The sequence below is a fragment of the Muntiacus reevesi genome, chromosome 2, assembly GCF_963930625.1.
Source record: "Muntiacus reevesi chromosome 2, mMunRee1.1, whole genome shotgun sequence".
NCBI lineage: Eukaryota > Metazoa > Chordata > Mammalia > Artiodactyla > Cervidae > Muntiacus > Muntiacus reevesi.
The window spans coordinates 30,261,928-30,281,621 of record NC_089250.1 but is presented as its reverse complement, the minus strand read 5'-3'; the positions used below and the strand labels follow the sequence as shown (position 1 = coordinate 30,281,621).

At 38.5% G+C, this 19,694-nt stretch overlaps 1 protein-coding gene across 2 annotated transcripts in view; it reads right to left on the bottom strand.

Moving 5' to 3' along the window:
- Positions 1 to 19,694, bottom strand: part of PTER (phosphotriesterase related) — a 71,977-nt gene that overhangs the window by 20,097 nt on the left and 32,186 nt on the right. Inside the window, exons 1-3 of one of the 2 annotated variants that reach the window (XM_065921172.1) lie at positions 17,882 to 17,904; positions 13,853 to 14,322; positions 10,893 to 11,158 (exon numbers count right to left, since the gene is read on the bottom strand). In XM_065921172.1, the coding sequence (XP_065777244.1) occupies positions 10,893 to 11,158; positions 13,853 to 14,284 (698 nt within the window). In that variant the 5' untranslated portion in view covers positions 14,285 to 14,322; positions 17,882 to 17,904. Of the gene's footprint in view, positions 1 to 10,892; positions 11,159 to 13,852; positions 14,323 to 17,881; positions 17,905 to 19,694 lie in introns of those variants that run through there. The other variant, XM_065921171.1, reaches the window with a different exon arrangement.

The window sequence follows — 19,694 nt, the reverse complement described above, 5'->3', positions numbered from 1 at the left end:
ACAGACCAATGTAGATTTCTTACAGAAATTTTCCAGGAGTATAGTTGATTTATAATATTGCGTTAGTTTCTGCTGTACACCAAGGTGAATCAGTTATACATATAAATATATCTACTTTTTTTTTAGATTATTTTCCCATATAGGTCATTTCCCATATAGGTATTGAGTAGAGTTCCCTGTACTATACACTAGGTTCTTTTCAGTTATCTATTTTATATATAGTTATATGTTAGTGTGTATATGTCAATCCCAATCTCCCAATTTATCCCTTGCCTCCTTTCGCCCCTGATAACCATAAATTTGCTATGTCTATGACCACTTCTAGTAATAAGTTCATTTTTACCATTTTTTTAAGAGTCCACCTATAAGTGATAGCACATGATATTTGTCTTTCTCTGAGACAGAGATTGTCTCTGTGTATGACAGTCTCTAGGTCCATCCATGTTGCTGCAAATGGCATTATTTTGTTCATTTTTATGGCTGAGTAGTATTCTATTGTAAATATGTACCACATCTTCTTTATCCATTCCTCTGTAGTGGGCATCTAGGTCGCTTCCATGTCCTGGCTATTGTAAATAGTGCTGCAATGAACACTGGAACACATGTACCTTTTTGAATTATGATTTTTTTCATATATATGCCCAGGATTGGAATTTCTGGATCATATGGTAGCTGTAGTTTTAGTTTTTTAAGGAACCTCCATATTTTTCTCTGTAATGGTTGTATCCATTTATATTCCCATCAACAGTGTAGGAGATTTCCCCTTTCTCCACACCCTTTCCAGCATTTATTGTTTGAAGTTTTTTTTTTTCCTTTTCTTTTTTAATTGGAGGATAATTGCTTTACAATGTTGTGTTGGCTTCTGCTGTACAACAATGCAAATCAGTCATATATATTTGTGTGTGTGTGTGTGTATATATGTGTGTGTGTGTATATGTGTGTGTATATGTGTGTGTATATATGTGTGTGTGCATATATATATGTGTATATATATGTGTGTGTGTATATATGTGTGTGTATATGTGTGTGTGCGTATATATGTGAGTATATATATGTGTATGTGTGTATATATGTGTGTGTGTATATATGTGTGTGTGTGTATGTGTGTGTGTATATATATTTGTGTGTGTATATATGTGTGTATATATATGTGTGTGTATATATGTGTGTGTGTATATATGTGTGTGTGTGTATATGTGTGTGTGTGTATGTGTGTGTGTGTGTGTGTATATGTGTATATATGTGTGTATATACATGGTGACATGTTTAAAGGCATCTAGTTTTTCTTATATTTTCCTATCGTCTGCAATAGTGGTGACAGAAGAAATCTCAGTGGACATTAGGAAATAGGAAAGGAGCAGTGTCATTAGTAAATATTTGCTTTTAAAAATTCTCATGTGCTTATCAGGCCCTTACTTTGTTCCTGATTAATTTCTTTTTTTGCTTGTTTGTTTTTGGCTTTTTAAAAATATTTCTTTATTTGACTGCATCAGGTCTTAGTTTTGGCACATGGGATCTTTGTTGCATCTTTGGGATCTTTCATTGTAGTGCATGGATTGATTCTCTAGTTGTGGCCCACGGGCTTAGTTGCCCTGCAGCATGTGGGATCTCAGTTCCCTGATGAGGGATTGAGCCTATGTCCTCTGCATTACAAGGTGGATTCTTAACCACTGGACCACCAGGAAAGTGCCTGCATTTCTCACTCAGTAGTTAGATCTGAGTCAATTTGACTAAATAAGTTGTCTTTACTATATATACTGTGTATAATGTATATACTCTACAATGCATATTCATTCCTGTCCCCACATACATTTCATACATAATGCATGCAAAAGCACAGTCCTAACAATAAATTATTAAGAAATACAGAAATGCAGAGAATTCTACATGTTATAAACCATTTCACGTGCAAAACATGCTAATTTTTTTAAGTATTTCCATTCTATTTACATATATTAAAATATTTTGGTCAAGTTTAAGTTTGCTAAATTTCTGCCTGGAATTGTTTTTGAATGGTTTCACATTAATTCAGTAGTATTCACAGGAATTAAAAGGATACAGTTCCAGGGATACCAAATGATTATTTTGGGGTGGCTTTACAAAAGCACCCTTATGGTTAAGCCACCATAATTATAATGGAATATTCATGTTGAAGTCAGAAAGTGGGTCTTGCTCCTTGCTACATCCTAGTGTCTGATATATGGTACTTTTAGACACTTAACAAATATTTGGTGAGTGAAAGAAAAAATGAAATCATTTTTTCACTCCATTACTTCATCTAATTAAGAGCATGAAAAAATGTATCAAAATTGCATCCTTTGAAGAGGTGGGCAAATTTGGCATGAATAATCACAACTAAAGAGAATAACACATGTTGATCATCCATCCCCTATGCCCTGTCTTCTCTTTCAGAAACCCTCAGGTAAAATTCCTCTGCCTTCCATGGGGAGAAATTTTCAGAGAGATGTGCCGTGTTCCTGCACTTAATTATCATTGTGCCCCTAATCAAACTCTAGGCCCTGGGTTTCCATCAAAGCCCTCTGTTTTGTTAAATACATAACTAAGTAGAAAAAGACTGAGGCACAGCACCTGTCTGTTGCCCTCCCAGGGGCTTGGAGTTTGATCAATAAATAGCTAGTACCCAAATACCTTCCAACCATGTCTTTCTACCCCACCTTCCTTGGTAATGAAAGAATTTTGTTATCATAAAAATACTCACAGCTACTCTACAGTTCATTGCAGATAAAACTTCCTTGGAGGCAGATAGCAACAAGACTCTTCCTGGGTTGTCTTCTTCCATCCCATATACCCTGTATTAGACCGAGTCCAGAGGCAGGGCTATGATGACATGCCACCTGAAAATGTGGCTGGAGTTTTAACAGATAGTCAAGTTTTAGTAAGTGATTAAAAGGCACAAAGCCTTTGTGGATTAAAAGCCCAGACAGCAACACAGAAGTGCTGGTGTTATTTTCTGACAAATGTTGACTTTGGGTGGCTGTAACTGTCAAGGGCACCCCCCTGCGATGTTCCCTGGGGTTACACCCGCTGCATTCCCGGGCACTTCCACCGGCCTGCATTTCCTAAAGAGAACAGATGGTTAGGGGAGGGGACTAGACACAGAAGCAGATTTATCTTGTCAGGCTGCTGTCTCCAGGCAAATGACCTGGAGCAGGTCACAAATGGTCACGTGACAACAATGTGGCTTAGTGTCCTAAGGTGATGGCCATTCATTAACCCTTCCCTCTCAGGGTCCCAACTGCTGCTTTTGGCTAGGCCTATCACAGTTCTGTTGTTGTTGTTGTTTTATGTGTATGTGCATGTATTTTAAGATAAAATGCCCTATGTCTGAATGCAAGTGAAGAGTTACATATCTTCAAAAATATTTATTGCTTTAATGGATTATGGACACCCTGAAGTATTTTATTTTTTATCATATATCATTTATTTACTTATATTTCCCTATCATTAAGCACTCTGACTCTGAAGTAACTGTATTTTGTATTCTCAAATGATAGAAATCCTACCTTTAAAGAGAGGAATGAACAGTTTTACAGGGATTGAAAGCCTGTAAAAAGCTAGAAAGCCCTGTGTCCTAAAAAAGGGTCACAGGACAGAGCCAGCATCTTAACTTGCTACTGGCAACCACAACAGCCTGTGGGTTCAGAATCTTCTCCTTTATGCCCCCAAATTTCTGATGTTATTTTCCTGGAAGCCTTGTTTTCAGGATTCTCTTCTTTTTGTGTGTGTTGTCTCTGCATTTTGTTACACAAAATACATGTTCTTTTGTGATGTGTCCCCATTATAGAAGCTGAAGTCTTTGCCCTTTCAATACAGATCAGACTGTGTGTGCAGCCCAGTGGACCTCAGAGAGTCTGTGAAAAGATGACCTAGTCAAACGTTAGCCTGGGAACTGTCTTGCTGTGAACACTCACATCAAAAAGCTAAAGTTGCCCGCCTCTGCCCCCCTGAATTTTTTCTTCTGTTACTTTATTTGGTTTGTTTTTCCCAGTGTACTCCTTTTTGTGAGGCCATTTTCCCTAATTTGCCTGTGCTCTGAAATATTCATACTTATAGGTACAGTACTGTTTTTTTAAGACACTGGAACCCTGAGTCACCCCTGTGTGGGTACAGAATGGGTGACTGTTCTAGGATTGGTCTCAGGATTTTCTAGGATGCTGTGAGTTTGGCTGATGTCAGGTCAAGCTCGACTTCCCTTCCCAGGCCATTTTAAAAAGAGGCAATGAAATGGCAGTCAATGAAACTGAGATAGTATAGCTTTATCATTCAAAAGAAAATACATATACAAGTGTGTGTACACATATATGTGTACCTATATATGTTGATTTTATGAGCAAAGAATAAACAGATATATATACAGACATATATATGTATGCATATATATATTTATATATTTTTTGATTTATTAAAATATTTTTAAAGACTCAATTTTATTTTATTTAATTATTTTTTAAATCTTTTGGCTGCATGGCCATGTAGGATCTTAGTTCCCTGATCAGGGGTATAGTTTGATTTTCTGAACATAAAAGTCCTACTGTTTTAGAAGTTAAGGTTTATCTCACAATTTCCAGTGAAAGGTTATGTTCTATTAAAGTCAAGCATCGTTTTCTAGGGCTTCCCTGATGGCTCAGTGGTAAAGAATCTGTCTGCCAATGTAGGAAACGCGAGTTGAATTTCTGGCTTGGAGAAGGAAATGGCAACCGAGTCTAGTATTCTTACCTGGGCAATCCCATGGACAGAAGAACCTGGTGGGCTATAGTCCATGGCATTGCAAAGAGTCAGGCATGACTGAGCAAGTGAGCAAGCATCATTTTCTAACTTTCTTACATGTCTGGCTATAAACAGATAGATTCTTTAAGAAACTTAAAGATTCTTTAAGAATTAGCTGGAGCTAGTTTAAGCAGTAGGGCAGGCTGAACATTCAAAGGAAAACTTCCAAGCAGAGTACATGTCAAATAACGAATAAAATGAAAGGGGACAAAAGATCATATTTTAAAATGCCTGTCTAAGCTGATAGGAAAGCAAAGGACTTGCTCGGGGTGTGGGGCGGGGGCGGGGTGCAGAAACAAGAGAGAGAGCAGAGAAATGAGGTGTAGGAGTGACCCAGAGCTGCCATTTGCCCACCTGTTTTTTTATTGAGGTGTAATTGATGTATAATATGTAACTTTTTAGTGTACAACATAGTGATTCACAACTTTTAAAGCTTGTATTCCATTTACTAGTTATAAAATATTGACTATATTCCCTGTGTTGTATAGAATGTCATTGTGGCTTATTTATTTTATACATAGTAGCTTATACCTCTTAATCCCCTTCTGCTACCTTGTCCCTCCCCCTACCCTCTCCCCACTGGTAACCACTAGATTGTTTTCTTTATCTGTGAGCTTCTTTTTTGTTATGTTCATTGGTTTGTTGTATTTTTTTAGAATCCACATATAAGTGATATCATATAGTGTTTGTCTTTCTCTAGTAGTACACTATCTATCCATGTAGTTGCAAATGGCAAAATTTCATTCCTTTTTATGGCTGAGTAGTATTCTATTATATATAATGGAGTACTGTATATCACTTCTTCTTTATCCAGTCATCTGTTGATGGGCACTGAGGTTACTTCCATATCTTAGCAATTGTCGATGATGCTACTGTGAGCACTGGGGGTGCACATATCTTTTCAAATCATTGTTTTTGGCTTTTGGGGCTTTATATCCAGGAGTGAAATTTCTGAGTAACATACTACATCTTTAGTTTTCTGAGAAACCTCCATACTGTCTTCCATGTGACTGTACCAACTTACACTACCACCAACACTGTACAAAGCTTTCCTCATCTCCACATCCTTGCCAACATTTGTTATTTGTGTTCTTTTTGATGATGGCCATTCTGACATGTGTGAGATGATATCTCACTGTGGTTTAATTTGCCTGATGATTAATGATATTGAGCATCTTTTCATGTGCCTGCTCATCATCTCTCTGTCTTCTTTGGAAAAATATATATTCAGATCTTCTGCCCATTTTTTAATCAGATTGCTGTTTTTCTGTTACCTGGAGGGTTTTAAAGGATGAAGTGAGAAAGTGCTGGGCTGAACAGAGATAAATCAGAGATATAGCCTCCACCAGCACATAAAGGGAGTACTCCTTTCACTCCCCCAAAAAACACGCATGTGGGTGGACTCAGTAAAACCTGGCCCACAGAAGGAGTCTTTAGAGATTTTATTTCTTCCTCAGTCTTGTCTTCTGGTGGAATGGAGGTAGTAAGGAAAAGAGTCTTCCATGAGAATCAATAACGACAAACCTGTACTTACTGAATTTAGGGGCCAAAATTCATAGCATCTGTGTGGTTCTAAAACCCTCAAACATTTACGCTTTCACAAAGACAAATACAGTACAATTCTACATATATGAGACCTGTGGTAGTCACATTTGTAGAGACAGTAGAATGGTGGCTGCCGTGGACTGGGGTGGGGAGCAGGAGGGGAGAGGGGATGTTGTTGTTTCACAGGCATAGAGTTAAGGTTGTGCAAGATGAAGAGAGTTCTAGAGATTAGCTGCCCAACAATGTGAATGTACTGAAAACAACCAAACTTGACAAAATGCTTGAGGTGGTAAATTTTATGTTATATGTATTTTCAGTTCAGTTCAGTCGCTCAGTCATGTCCAACTCTTTGCAACCCCAAGGACTGCAGCATGCCAGGCCTCCCTGTCCATTGCCAACTTCCGGAGTTTACTGAAACTTATGTCCACTGAGTTGGTGATGCCATCCAATCATCTCATCCTCTGTCATCCCCTTCTCCTCCTGCCTTCAATCTTTCCCAGCATCAGGGTCTTTTCTCATGAGTCAGTTTTTCCTATCAGGTGGCCAAAGTATTGGAGTTTCAGCTTCAGCATCAGTCCTTCCAATGAATATTCAGGACTGATTTCCTTTAGGATGGACTCGTGGGATCTCTTTGCAGTCCAAGGGACTCTCAAGAGTCTTCTCCAACACCACAGTTCAGAAGCATCAATTCTTCAGCAGTATGTATTTTACTACAGTAAAAATTGGTTTATAATTTTAAAAAATTTAGTTTAAAGTAGTCTCAAGTTAGTAATGCCCCCTAACTACCTATTCAAACAAAACAAAACAAAAAAAAAACAGGAAAATACCCTCCAACCTGGGACTCATAATAATTTCCAAGCAATCTAAGATCACAGTAATATTTTACAAGGAAATAATGAATGAGGGCCAGAAGAACCAATGAACTATAAAGTCAGAGTAAAAAGACAGTGGAAATTAGGTTTATTAACTACAAAGTTAAGATTGTACTTTTGATAATTTTTAAAAGATGAAGCTGAAAATATGATGAAGGAAAAATAAATGATCAAAATTAACCAAGGAGAATTGAAAAGTAACCAAATGGAACTTATAGAAGAAAAAATCTATAGTTCTTAATATTATAAAGCAAACTGATGGACTAAGCAGCAGATTGATCCCACTGGAGAGAGAAGTAGTAAATAGGAAGATGAGACTGAAGAAATTACAGCTCAAAGACACAAATGGATAATGAAGTACAGGTATTTGGATCCTACATGTATCAACTCACAGTTTACAATGCAAATAATAGGGAAATAGGAAGCAATATTTGAAGAGACAATGGCTGAAGTTTTTCAGAAACAATGGAAAATACCTTCCTACCCAGGAATCCCAAGCAACAAAATAAAACAGAAATTCACACTGAGGTAGCTTATAGGGGAAAATACAGAACAGGTGACAAAGATGCTACAAGTAATCTGAAAAAAGGACAGATAACTTAAAAGGAAACACAATTACTTAAAGCTGATATAACAGCAACAATACTTATCAGTTGAAAATGGAATATCTTTAGAGGACTTAGGGAGAATAACTTTTAAATAGAATTATCCATTCTAATTCATTATTATAAATTATATATTATATTAAATTATTCCTTATGAATGAATAAAGTCATTTTCAGACACATGAAACCTAAGTATTTATTACCAAAACAGACCCTCAGTAAAGGAACTTCAAATGATGTACCTCAGGAAATAAGTAATATTTCAAGGATAAAGGTCTGATATGTGAGGAAAAAATGGTAAGCAAAGGAAAAAAGCAAAAACACTAATCTAAATATACATTGACCATGTTTTTAACAACAAAATAATATCTAATCACTGGGTTTTAAAAAATCAAGTAGACCCCACATCCTGAAAAATTTAGCATATAACTTAGATTATAATTGAGGCTGAAGGATTTTAAAGTCCTTATATTACTAGGAAGGAAGGAAGGTAAAAATATTTACTGTATTCAAAACTTTAAAAATTCTATGCATTAAATATACATGTTGATTTTTCTACTGTAACCACTAATAGAATATAAAGGATATACATACCTTCCAAAGAAGGGAAAAAATAGAATATGGAAATGAAAATGAAACAATAAAAATAAATCAAGAAATTTTAACAGTAACTACGACAAAAAATCAGTAAACACAGTGAATGTAAAAAATTGGGTTTACCATATAAGAAGAATATGGCTGGGTAAAACTCCAAACCCAGCCATATGCTTTCTATATAAGACACAAGTAAACTATAAAGACAAATATGTAAAGATTGGTATAGGCACATTCAGTTCAGTTCAGTTCAGTCGCTCAGTTGTGTCCGGCTCTTTGCGACCCCAAGAATCGCAGCACGCCAGGCCTCCCTGTCCATCACCAACTCCCGGAGTTTACTCAAACTCATGCCCATCGAGTCGGTGATGCCATCCAGCCATCTCATCCTCTGTTGTCCCCTTCTCCTCCTGCCCCCAATCCCTCCACAGCTTTTAAAACCAAAAAACCCCTCTAGTATTCACATTACAATGTAAAGCAGCTCAATATATGTTGATATATTTCAATTCACCAGGAAAAATAATAATTTGTATGCATGTGATAACATAGCTTCAAAATATATGATGCAAAAATTGAAATATGTACAATCAGAAACTAAAAATCCACCATGATGGATTTTAACATACTTCTCATGGTAACCAATAGATTGAGAAATCAAAAAATCAGTAGAAATATAGAATATTTGAACAACACCATTAACAACTGTAGTCTAATGGACATATAGAGAGCATTTATATGAAAACAGCAGAACACAATGTTTACAGGAACCTAATAAATATTTTTAAAATTTAAAAATATATATTATCTATACACTTTTGCATGTCTATTTCACACTGTTTAAAAAGAATTAAAAATCATCTTATTGATTAAAGGTGCTACATATATTCCATATCATACAAAATGTGATAAAAATACATTATTTTAAATTCAAATGAAACTACCCAGGACCTCAGAGCAAATGGTAGAGGCAAGATTTTAAAGGTGTCTCTGGGTCCAAAGATTCTATTCTTCACACTGTGATGTACTACCTCAATGATCATTATCGAGAAGCATCCTTGTATTTTATCAGTACAACCAGAAGATTCCTGAAGATTGCCAAGTATTGATCTGGGTACCAGCTGCCACAACAACTGCCTTTGCCTCGATGTCCCTCAGTTTTCCCATTAACACTGGTTTCTCTGTTCTGCCACAACTGTAACATGTTTAATATTTTCTCTGCACAAGATTTTACAGTGTTTTTATCAAGATGAAGCATTTTGCCAATACATTCCATAGGAACATTAATTTATTAAATAGCAGACTGTCAGGTCTCATCATCAGGATTTATCAGTCTGCTAACATGGCTTTATTCCACTTTGCAAGATAGAAGTAATGTATTGTTAGTCTCATTGGTACTATGTTAATTCCTTCATCAATTCAGTGTAAGGACCAGGGTCTAGCCTTTGCAACATTGTTGGGCTTTTTCATTTCAGTAACTGTAGCCAATGTCTGTTTATATAGTCAGTTATTTTACTGACCCTGCACATCTAATATAAGGAGGCTGAGTGGTGGACCTCAAAAAGACATGTCCATGTTTCAACTCTGAATCTTTGAAAGTGACCCTATTTGGAAAGAGGGTCTTTTCAGATGTAATTAAGTTAACAATTTTGAGATGAGGTCATTCTGGATGATCTGGGTGGGCACTAAATCTAATGACGGGTGTCCTCATAAGAAACAAGAGAAGAGACACAGACAGGCTTGAGGAGGCCATCTGAAGACGGAGCAGAAATTGAATATAGGTGGCTACAAGCCAAAGAAAGCCTGGAACCACCAGATGGTGAAAACAGCAAAGAAGGCTCCTCCTTGTAGGTCCTTGGAGGAAGCACAGCCTTGCCAACACCTTAATTTCAGACTGCTGGCCTCCAGAGCTGTCAGAGAATACATTTCTACTATTTGAAGCCTCCCAGTTTCTTATAATTTGTTACAGAACCATAGGAAACTAAGATATAATACCACCAAACAAATAATATACATATTACTATTATTTTTTTAGCATTGCATTTTCCAAAATTCAGATGATTCAAACCATCAGTCACAACAGCAACATTTATATGTGTGTTTTCATTCTCAGAATGAAACCAGTTTGCCTTCCCTTTATATTTGCAGATAAATTTATCACTCTAACTACTGGTAAATACTAAGCAGTTGGAATTGACACCAACTGTGACATCATACCTTGAGGCAAAGCAGTGATACCTCCCATGAAGGGTTATGAAGGATTAACTAAACTAAAAGAAATGACTTATGCAAAGTACCTAGGGTACTGACACAGTCTAGGGACACAAAAATGGCATCAGTGACTTTTATTAATGTTTATGGTAAAACTTTCTAAATACTATCTAACATAGAGTTAGTAGTTTTCTCTAGTGTTTCATTGATCTGATGATTCTATTTATTTGATCATCCATGAATCATGTGATAGTTGACATTAACTGGTAGATGTTCTGCTTACCTATCGATGTGTGACATAACTGTTTTGGAGATGTCTGCTCCAGCTTCTTGCAACACTCGGATAATCTGAAATGGTGCACTTTGATTCCTTCCGGGATGAATAATAACAGGACAGCCAAGCTGAGTCTGGGCGTGAGCTGTTGCCTGCAGAACCTTTCTTTCACTGTCAGTCAGAGGCCAGGAGCAACCAATTTCCCCAATAACGCCACACTTGATACTGGTTCCATCGGCTCCACAGAGAATTTCATTAACAAGGACATCAGTAAGCTAAGGAAGAGTGAGAATGAAAATTTATAAACTGGATTTTATCAACAGAGAGTCAATACAGTATGTGAATGAATTTATTCATTGAGTCACTCATTCTTTTAAAAATGTATAAATGTATTCAACATTCATTCAGTTAATACTGGTGAATGAGAAAGGCATTTTACTGGCAAAATCTCTAATTCAACAAGTTACTCTAAAAGAATTTTAGAATAGTCCAGTGGTTAAGACTCTGTGCTCCCAATGTGGGGTTCCAGGTTCAGTCCCTCGCTGGGGAATTAAGATGACGCATGCTGCACAGTGTGGCAAAAAAAAAAAAAAAAAAAAAAAATTGATAAGAATAGATACATGTATATGTATAACTGAATCATTTTGCAGGACACCTGAAACTAACATAACATTGGTAATCGAATATACTCCGAAGAAAATTTTAAAAAATTTTTAATTAAAAAGAAACACAAAAAGCACAAGTTACTCTAAAGATTTAATCGTTATCTTACTGTGACTATTTAACAAGAAATTCATGGATTTAGGAAGCTACATGGGGAAAAGTGACTTAAGAAGAGTACATACATTGTACATTCATTCACTCATTGAGATAAAAATCCATAATTTAATCTCAGGGGCATGTAGAATGTAAAAAGGCTATCTTTGAGTCTGTGTCAACTGTGGCAAGTAATTCTTTAATTCTCTATTATTTATTCTGTCCTTTGCCCTACTGTTTTTGTTGTTTAGTTGCTAAGTTGTATCTGACTCATTGTGACTTCATGGACTGTAGCCTGTCAGACTTCTCTATCCATGGGATTTCTCAGGTGAAAATACTGGAGTGGATTGCCATTTCCTTCTCCAGGAGATCTTCCTGACCCAGGGATTGAACTCGTGTCTCCTGCATTGGCAAGTGGATTCTTTACCACTGAGTCTCCTGGGAAGTCCTATGAAAGAGAAAGTGTAGTCACTCAGTCATGTCCGACTCTTGCAACCCCATGGACTATAGTCCTCCAGGTTCCTCTGTTCATGGAGTTCTCCAGGCAAGAATACTGGAGTGGATTGCCATTTCCTTCTTCAGAAAATCTTCCCGACCCAGTGATCGAACCTGGGTCAGGCAGATTCTTTACCGTCTGAGCCACCAGGGAAGCTACACTATGCAGCAAAGCAAATTCACAGCATACAATTCTAACATGACATTTTGGGGGAGTTCCTATTTATCTTTACTGCTAAGTGTAGTTAGAAGAATGTGTAATCCCTGATGTCAGGATAGTCTTCAAATAATATCAATGTATAAAAAGGGACCAATTAAAAAAAAAAATATATATATATATATATATATATTTGAGTACGTCCCTGGGCTCCCCTGGTGGTTCAGTGGTAAAGAATCCATCTGCCAATGCAGGAGACACAAGAAACTCGGGTTCGATTCCTGGGAAAATCCCCTGGAATAGAAAATGACAACCCACTCCAATATCCTTGCCTGGAGAATCCCATGGACAGAGGAGCCTGGTGGGCTATAGTTCATGGGTCGGCAAAGAGTTGGACACGACTGAGCACATACACAGATTGGCAGTCCATGTTCCCAGTGCAGGGGGCCTGGATTCAATCCCTGGTCAAGGAACTAGGATCCTGCATGCTGCACGGTGTGGTCAAAAATAAATAAATACATAAGACACCAATCAAAAAGAGAAAGGCCTGATTGGAGAAAATGCAGATAAAAATCTGAAATATAAAGTATTTTAAAAATTAACTGGTTCTTTGCAAAGGCTGCAGCTGACATTCTATGCCTATGAAACAGATAATGGAAGATACAAATGAATATATACATATACATGTAAATACATATATATTTGTACTATGTGTATATATAGAAAGAGCACACATCCACATGCAAAAAAGCTTTGTGGCTTATTCTTTCTCTCTAATCCCTGAAAGATTTACTTTTCCTTCTGCCCATTCTTGCTTAAGATCCTATTTAAACAAAAACAGGAAAGTGGATTTTCTTCTACTCCTTTTTGTAAAAGGAGAAGGAAACATATTTGCAAAAGTGCCAAGTCTCTGCCTGCCAAGTTTCACCCTACAGTGAATTTTTATTGCTGGTTACATGATAAAATTCAGAAAGAAAACTGAGGTTGCATAACTGTAGCTTACAATGGAAAGTTGAGGTTTACACAAAGCCTGTGCCACCACTACCGAGCAGATATCATATACGTGAATCTAAGTATGAACATATCAGGTTTTTCAGTGACCCATGCATTAAGATCTTCTTCCAGGATGCTGTTTCTTTATAAAATAAAATGTTTCTAATTTAGGTCCCAGTGACAGATGTCTTTGCTAGCTGGCAAATTTCCATAGCATGTCTCTGAGTCAATGACATTTCCAAATGTAGATGACGTGTAGGGATAATCCAAGGCCTGAAGGGGTGACTGTTCTGAATTTACACCAAATATTGTCCAAGAAGGGCTTCCCTGGTGACTCAGTGGTAAAGAATCCATCTGCCAAGCCGGAGACAAGGGTTCGATCCCTGAATCAGGAAGATGCCCTGGAGAAGGAAATGGCAACCCACTCCAGTATCCTTGCCTGGGAGATCCCATGGACAGAGAAGCCTGGTGGGCTATAGTCTATGGGGTTGCAAAAGAATTGGACATGACTTAGAGACTAAAGAACAACAACAACAACTGTCCAAGAAACTAGGGCTTTTATTGATACCTGCTCCACTGACATGGCTCTGGTCTCTGAGGAGTGAGTCGCATCCACGTAAAAGCCAGCGCCAGCAATGATGTGGACACCCGTCTCTTCCGAAAGCCGCTTCAAGGTCCGCACGTCCCGGCTGAGACCAGTGGTTGTGTTTTCCACCAAAGCTCCTCCACCTTTGGCTTTAAAATCCAACAGTTCTTCTTTGACGGCTTCAGTCTCCTGATTCAGCTGCAGATTCTCTTTATGGGAATAAGGGTTTTTCTGGATCCAAAATAAATTTTTCATTATAATAGGCTCCTTGGAGATAACTTCATGACTTGGAGGAGGTGGGTAGTAACAGCAGTCGAAGGTCATTGTCAAATGTTCGTGGGTCAGGGTGCGACCCAGTGTGCCGGGCTCCACATGGCCCAGGACCGTTTGAACTTTCCCACTTAAGGAAGACATTTCTGATGGACCGGATGATGCTCTAAAAAGAGTGTTTCCTGGAAAAAAGAAAACGATAATCAGAAAATTTAACACACACAGAAATTCTGTCCATAGGGGATGTGAGGCTGTGAATGTATACCAGGATAAGAGAATCAATGAAACTAGAGCTATGATCTCACTCATCATCCTGCCAAAGTCAGAGTCTGTCGCTTGTAAATTGTTTAAGTTCACTGCAGCTCAGAGTGACATGCATGGTGTTAAATGTCCCCCAACCTCTTCCACTGGGACTTCTCTGTCTGATTTAATCCCAAGCTCATCTACTGGAAGTATTTCTTGATATTCAGTTCACATTTTTCTTTTGCTTAATTTTATCTCATTAGTCAGAGCTATGCTTCCTTGGATAATTCAACAATAATGTCCATTTAAAAAACTTCATAATCAATAACTTGTATCAGAAGTAGCCATATATCAGAACTGTTTCATTTGTCATTTTTCAGCTAAATTAAATATACTGTGATGACTAGTCACTCCATGACTCATTTACTAGCCACATGGTACAAGGTCCACCGTGTCAAAACTGGGGATACAAAAAGGAATACAACAAAATCGACTATGACGATTTCACAGATTATTCCCCAAAAAACAGCTAGGAGGAGCATGTCTAGGCCTAATAATGGAAAAACAAAAACAAACAAACCTCTTCATTCTACGTGTTTTATCCTGTCTACAGCACACAGTCAGAAATATACTTCAAAAATACTTAAATGCAAAAATTCTTAGGCTTAATGAAAGTGACTGTGCATTCTAAAACAGAACTCTATTGTCTGTAAAAAGAACAAATGCCACTCTGTTTATCCTCTGTTTACTTTCATTTGTAACACAAATAAGTCTGCACCAAGTTTCTATCGGTGACAGCAAAGATCCCAATTCCACAGCTTTTCATTTCATAAAGGAAGGGGTTTCCCTTGGAAAGAAAGAAAGGAGATCCTGAAAGTGAGGAAGGTACACAGTCAAGGACAAAACCACGGCCAGAGACAGTGTCCTATTGGAGCACCAACCAGACACATCCAAGGGACGGCAGAAAAAATCTACCGGGAACTGAGTAAAACGGAGCATCCTTTGAAGCTCTCACATTGCTGCTTTTTTTTTTCTTCTCCTCTCCCATCTTTTTCTATTATAGTAAAATATATATGTTGTTGTTTAGTTGCTAAGTCATGTCTGACTCTTTTGTGATCACATGGACCACAGCCCACCAGGCCCCTCTGTCCATGGGATTTCCTAGGCAAGAATACTGGAGTGGGTTGCCATTTCTTTCTCCAGGGGATCTTCCCAATCCAGGGATCGAATTCCAGTCTCCTACACTGGCAGGCAGATTCTTCACCACCTGTCCTATGCTTAGTCGCTCAGTCATGTCTGACTCTTTGCGACCCCGTGGACTGCAGCCCGCCAGGCTCCTCTGTCCATAGGGATTCTCCTGGCAGGAATACTGGAGTGGGTTGCCAAGCCCTCCTCCAGGGGATCTTCCCAACCCAGGGATCGAACCCAGGTCTCCCGAATTGCAGGCAGATTATTTACCATTTGAGTCACCTGGGAAGCACAAAATATACATAGCATACAATTTGCCATTGTAACAGTTTTGTGGTTTTTTTTTTTTAATTTGTCTGTGTCGACTCTTCATTGTGGCGTGTCAGCTTTTTCTCTAGTTGCGGTGCACTCAAGCTTCTCTAGTTGCAGCTCTTTAGTTGCAATCTTAGCTCCCCAAACAGGGACTGAGCCCACGTCCCCAGCATTGGAAGGTGGATTCTTAACCACTGGACCATAATTTTTGAATGCAAAGTTCAATGACATTAATTACATTCACAATGTTTTGCAGTCATCATCAGCATGTATTTCCAAAACTTTTTCATCACTCCAGACAAAACCTCTGTAAGCATTAAGCAATAATCCCCCATTTCCTCTTTCCCCAAGACTCTGATAACTACTAACTGATCTTGTGTCCCAGTAAGTTTAACTCTTTTAAATATTTCATTAAATATGTGTTATTTCACTTTGTTCCTTCAAATGAAATTCTGAAACCGTTTCCCCCGTTGCCAGGGAACCACATCCCTTTGAGGATGGTCCTTTTTGACTTTCTGAGCATCAGTTTTCCCATCTGTAAATTAGAGCAACGTGCACATTTCATAGGCTGTCATAAGAATGAAATTAAATTATATAGCACAGGTAAAATGACCTGTCCAAGTGTCTGGCACCCAGCACACACCTTTGTTATGCTGACTTTGGAAACTCTTATATATGTCCTGCATTATTCATTTTTAGAGGAAGTGACTGATTAAAAAAGTCATTTGGGGGTGCAGTGGGTATAGGACAAATTTATAATGGGTACAGCACATTTGTAAGACAAGGTGAAAATAAAGATAGAGAAAGAGGAATACTGAGTTATGGGGCCACTTTATATCAAGCCACTGCAATCATCTGGAACCCAAGTGTTTGACATATATTGGTGTGCAATGCATAAAGAATTGATTTAGACTGTTTGACAGAGAACTTTAGGACTTGTGGCTAGCATGGCCATTAATTTTTGCTTGAGAGTGCTCTTCTGCAAGTCAGGCTTCCAACAGCTAAATATTTCACTGGCGGTCATAACAGAAGATGTTTGTCTATTTATAGAATCACTGTGATTCTATAAATCACTCTGTGCCAGTTACTACAGAGGGCAATATTTTCCATTGATGATGTCCAAGAACCCACTGTTCAATGCCTTATTCCTTGTGACTGTAGCTAGTTCCTTCAGTTGATGGAATCAAAGTATCATTTAGTAATAGACTCAACGTTCCATATGGGTTCACTGACTCTTTCCCTCCTTCTGGCTGGTGGTCTTACAGATGTGTTCCTGGAGTATCTCCAGGGGCCAGAAACTTGGATAAATTGACAAAACACTATTGCTTTTACTAGAAAAGTGCCAAACCACATATTTAATTGATATAGATTTGAAAGAGCAATGTTGGTGAGTTTCAAGCTCACAAGCTGTGAGTCTTCGTGAAAAAATATCACTTAACAAATGTCATCTCCTCCAAGAAATTCCTCTAACACTCTCAGGCAGAACTAGTTGGTGCTTCCTATGATCACATACAATGTAGACCATGCTTAAAAGATAAGAAGAGTAAAGAACAAAGTAGACCCAACACCACTCTAAGCTAGAATGTGTCTTTCAGTGCAGTGACCCCCATCCTTGTTGGCACTGGGGACTGGTTTTGCAGAAGACAATTCTTCCACGGACGAAGGGGTGGGGTGGTGAGGTGGAAGGGATGGTTTGGGGATGATTCAAGTGCATTACACTTATTGGGCACTTTATTTCTGTTACTAATACACTGTGATACATAATGAAATAATTATACAACTCACCATAACACAGAATCAGATCATCAGGCCTTAGATTCTCAAAGGAGCCCTCATGAGCCTAGATCCCTCACATGCACAGTTCACACAAAGGTTTGATCTCCTACCAGAATCTAATGCTGAGGCTAATCTGACAGGAGGTGGAGCTCAAGTGGTAATGCAAGCAACGGGGAGTGGCTGTAAATGCAGAGAAACTTCGCTTTCTCACCCACTGCTCACCTCCTGATATGTGGCCCGGTTCCTAACCCAGCCGGCACTGGTCCATGGCCCAGAGGTTGAGGACCCCTGTTTTAGTGAGATTAAAGTATGCAGGTAGATTTCATAGTTTCTGTGCAGTAACTGTGGGGTTTCTATGAGGCAGCCCTTTGGGGTCTATTTTCAGCCTGAAACTTGTTCTCTTCTTAATCGGCAGGCAAGAGGCTATTAATGGCCTTCTGCCATAGAGAGAGCGCACAGAACACAGAGGACAATAAGTGCACAATAGAAACTGCAGTGCACAACTATGCAAATAGGAGTGACCTGCCCGCCCCCACCCCGCACCCCTGCAGCCCCAACCCCAGCCCCAACACAAAGAGGAGGCTTCCGGCATTTTACGGAAGACTTGCAAACTTCAGCACTGCATGCACCTGCCCAGAAGGTACTGGGGAAAGGGTTGGTGGTGGTGGTGGTGGTTTAGTTGATAAGTCGTGTTCAACTCTTGCGACCCCATGGATTGTAGCCCGCCAGGCTCCTCTGTCCATGGAATTCTCCAGGCAAGAATACTGAAGTGGGTTGCCATTTCCTTCTCCAGGAGTGGAAAGGGTTAGCCACAGCTATAAAGACAATTGCCACAAGATGTTTGTACTTCACATATGAAATCTGAACAGTCAGAGAGACTGAGGAAAGTCTGCAATTACTATTAGAGCCCAGTCAGAGGAACCAGCACTGCCAATCCCAATGGGTATGAAGTCGAGAGAGAGAGAGAGAGAGAGAGATAAAAAGAGCATAGAACATTAAAGAAAAGAAAAGAACAGACTCAGAGAACAGCACCACACCACTGAACTGGAAACTAGAGGCAATATGTAGGCTCGGTCTTTTTTGAAAATATATGCGTCAATGAACTTTCATAAAATATAGAGTAAATTGGCCTAACTATTAGAGTTGGGAAGTGAGTGGGCAGTTTGGGAGCAATTTAGTTTCCTTTCATTGAAATTGTGCCACATGCTTTCACCCTTGTCAGTATGCTTAAGATTTTTCTGTCTTCCTAGAGTGAGATCCATTTCAGTTATATTTCATATTTCAGAGCAGGACTTCTAGAACTCTGAATATTTTACATATGCCTGAATGGAATTTCTTTAATGCCAATGCACTGTCCTATTCCACAGACATAAGCCCTCTTTCTCCCCTTATGTCTTTCATGCCGGGTACTAGACTAGATTGGAGATACATAATTATAATTCTAGAAGCAATGGTGAAATTGGCAAGTGGATGTTTGGTGAACTGATTTTCAGTTCAATTCTTCAACAACTTTTTAAGTTCTAAGCTCTGCCTTCCTCAGTGATCAATGCAAAGAAATAGAGTAAAACAACAGAATGGGAAAGACTAGAGATCTCTTCAAGAAAATTAGAGATACCAAGGGAACATTTCATGCAAAGATGGGCACAATAAAGGACAGAAATTGTATGGTCCTAACAGAAGCAGAAGATATTAAGAAGAGGTGGCAAGAATACACAGAAGAACTACGCAAAAAAAAATCTTTATGACCCAGAAAACCATGATTGTGTGATCACTCACCTAGATACAGATATCCTGGAATGCAAAGTCAAGTGGACCTTAGGAAGCATCACTATGAACAAAGCTAGTGGAAGTAATGGAATTCCAATTGAGCTATTTCAAATCCTAAAAGATGATGCTGTGAAAGTGCTGCACTCAATATGCCAGCAAATTTGGAAAACTCAGCCATGGCCACAGGACTGGGAAAGGTCAGTTTTCATTCCAATCCCTAAGAAAGGCAATTCCAAAAAATGTTCAAACTACTGCACAGCTGCACTAA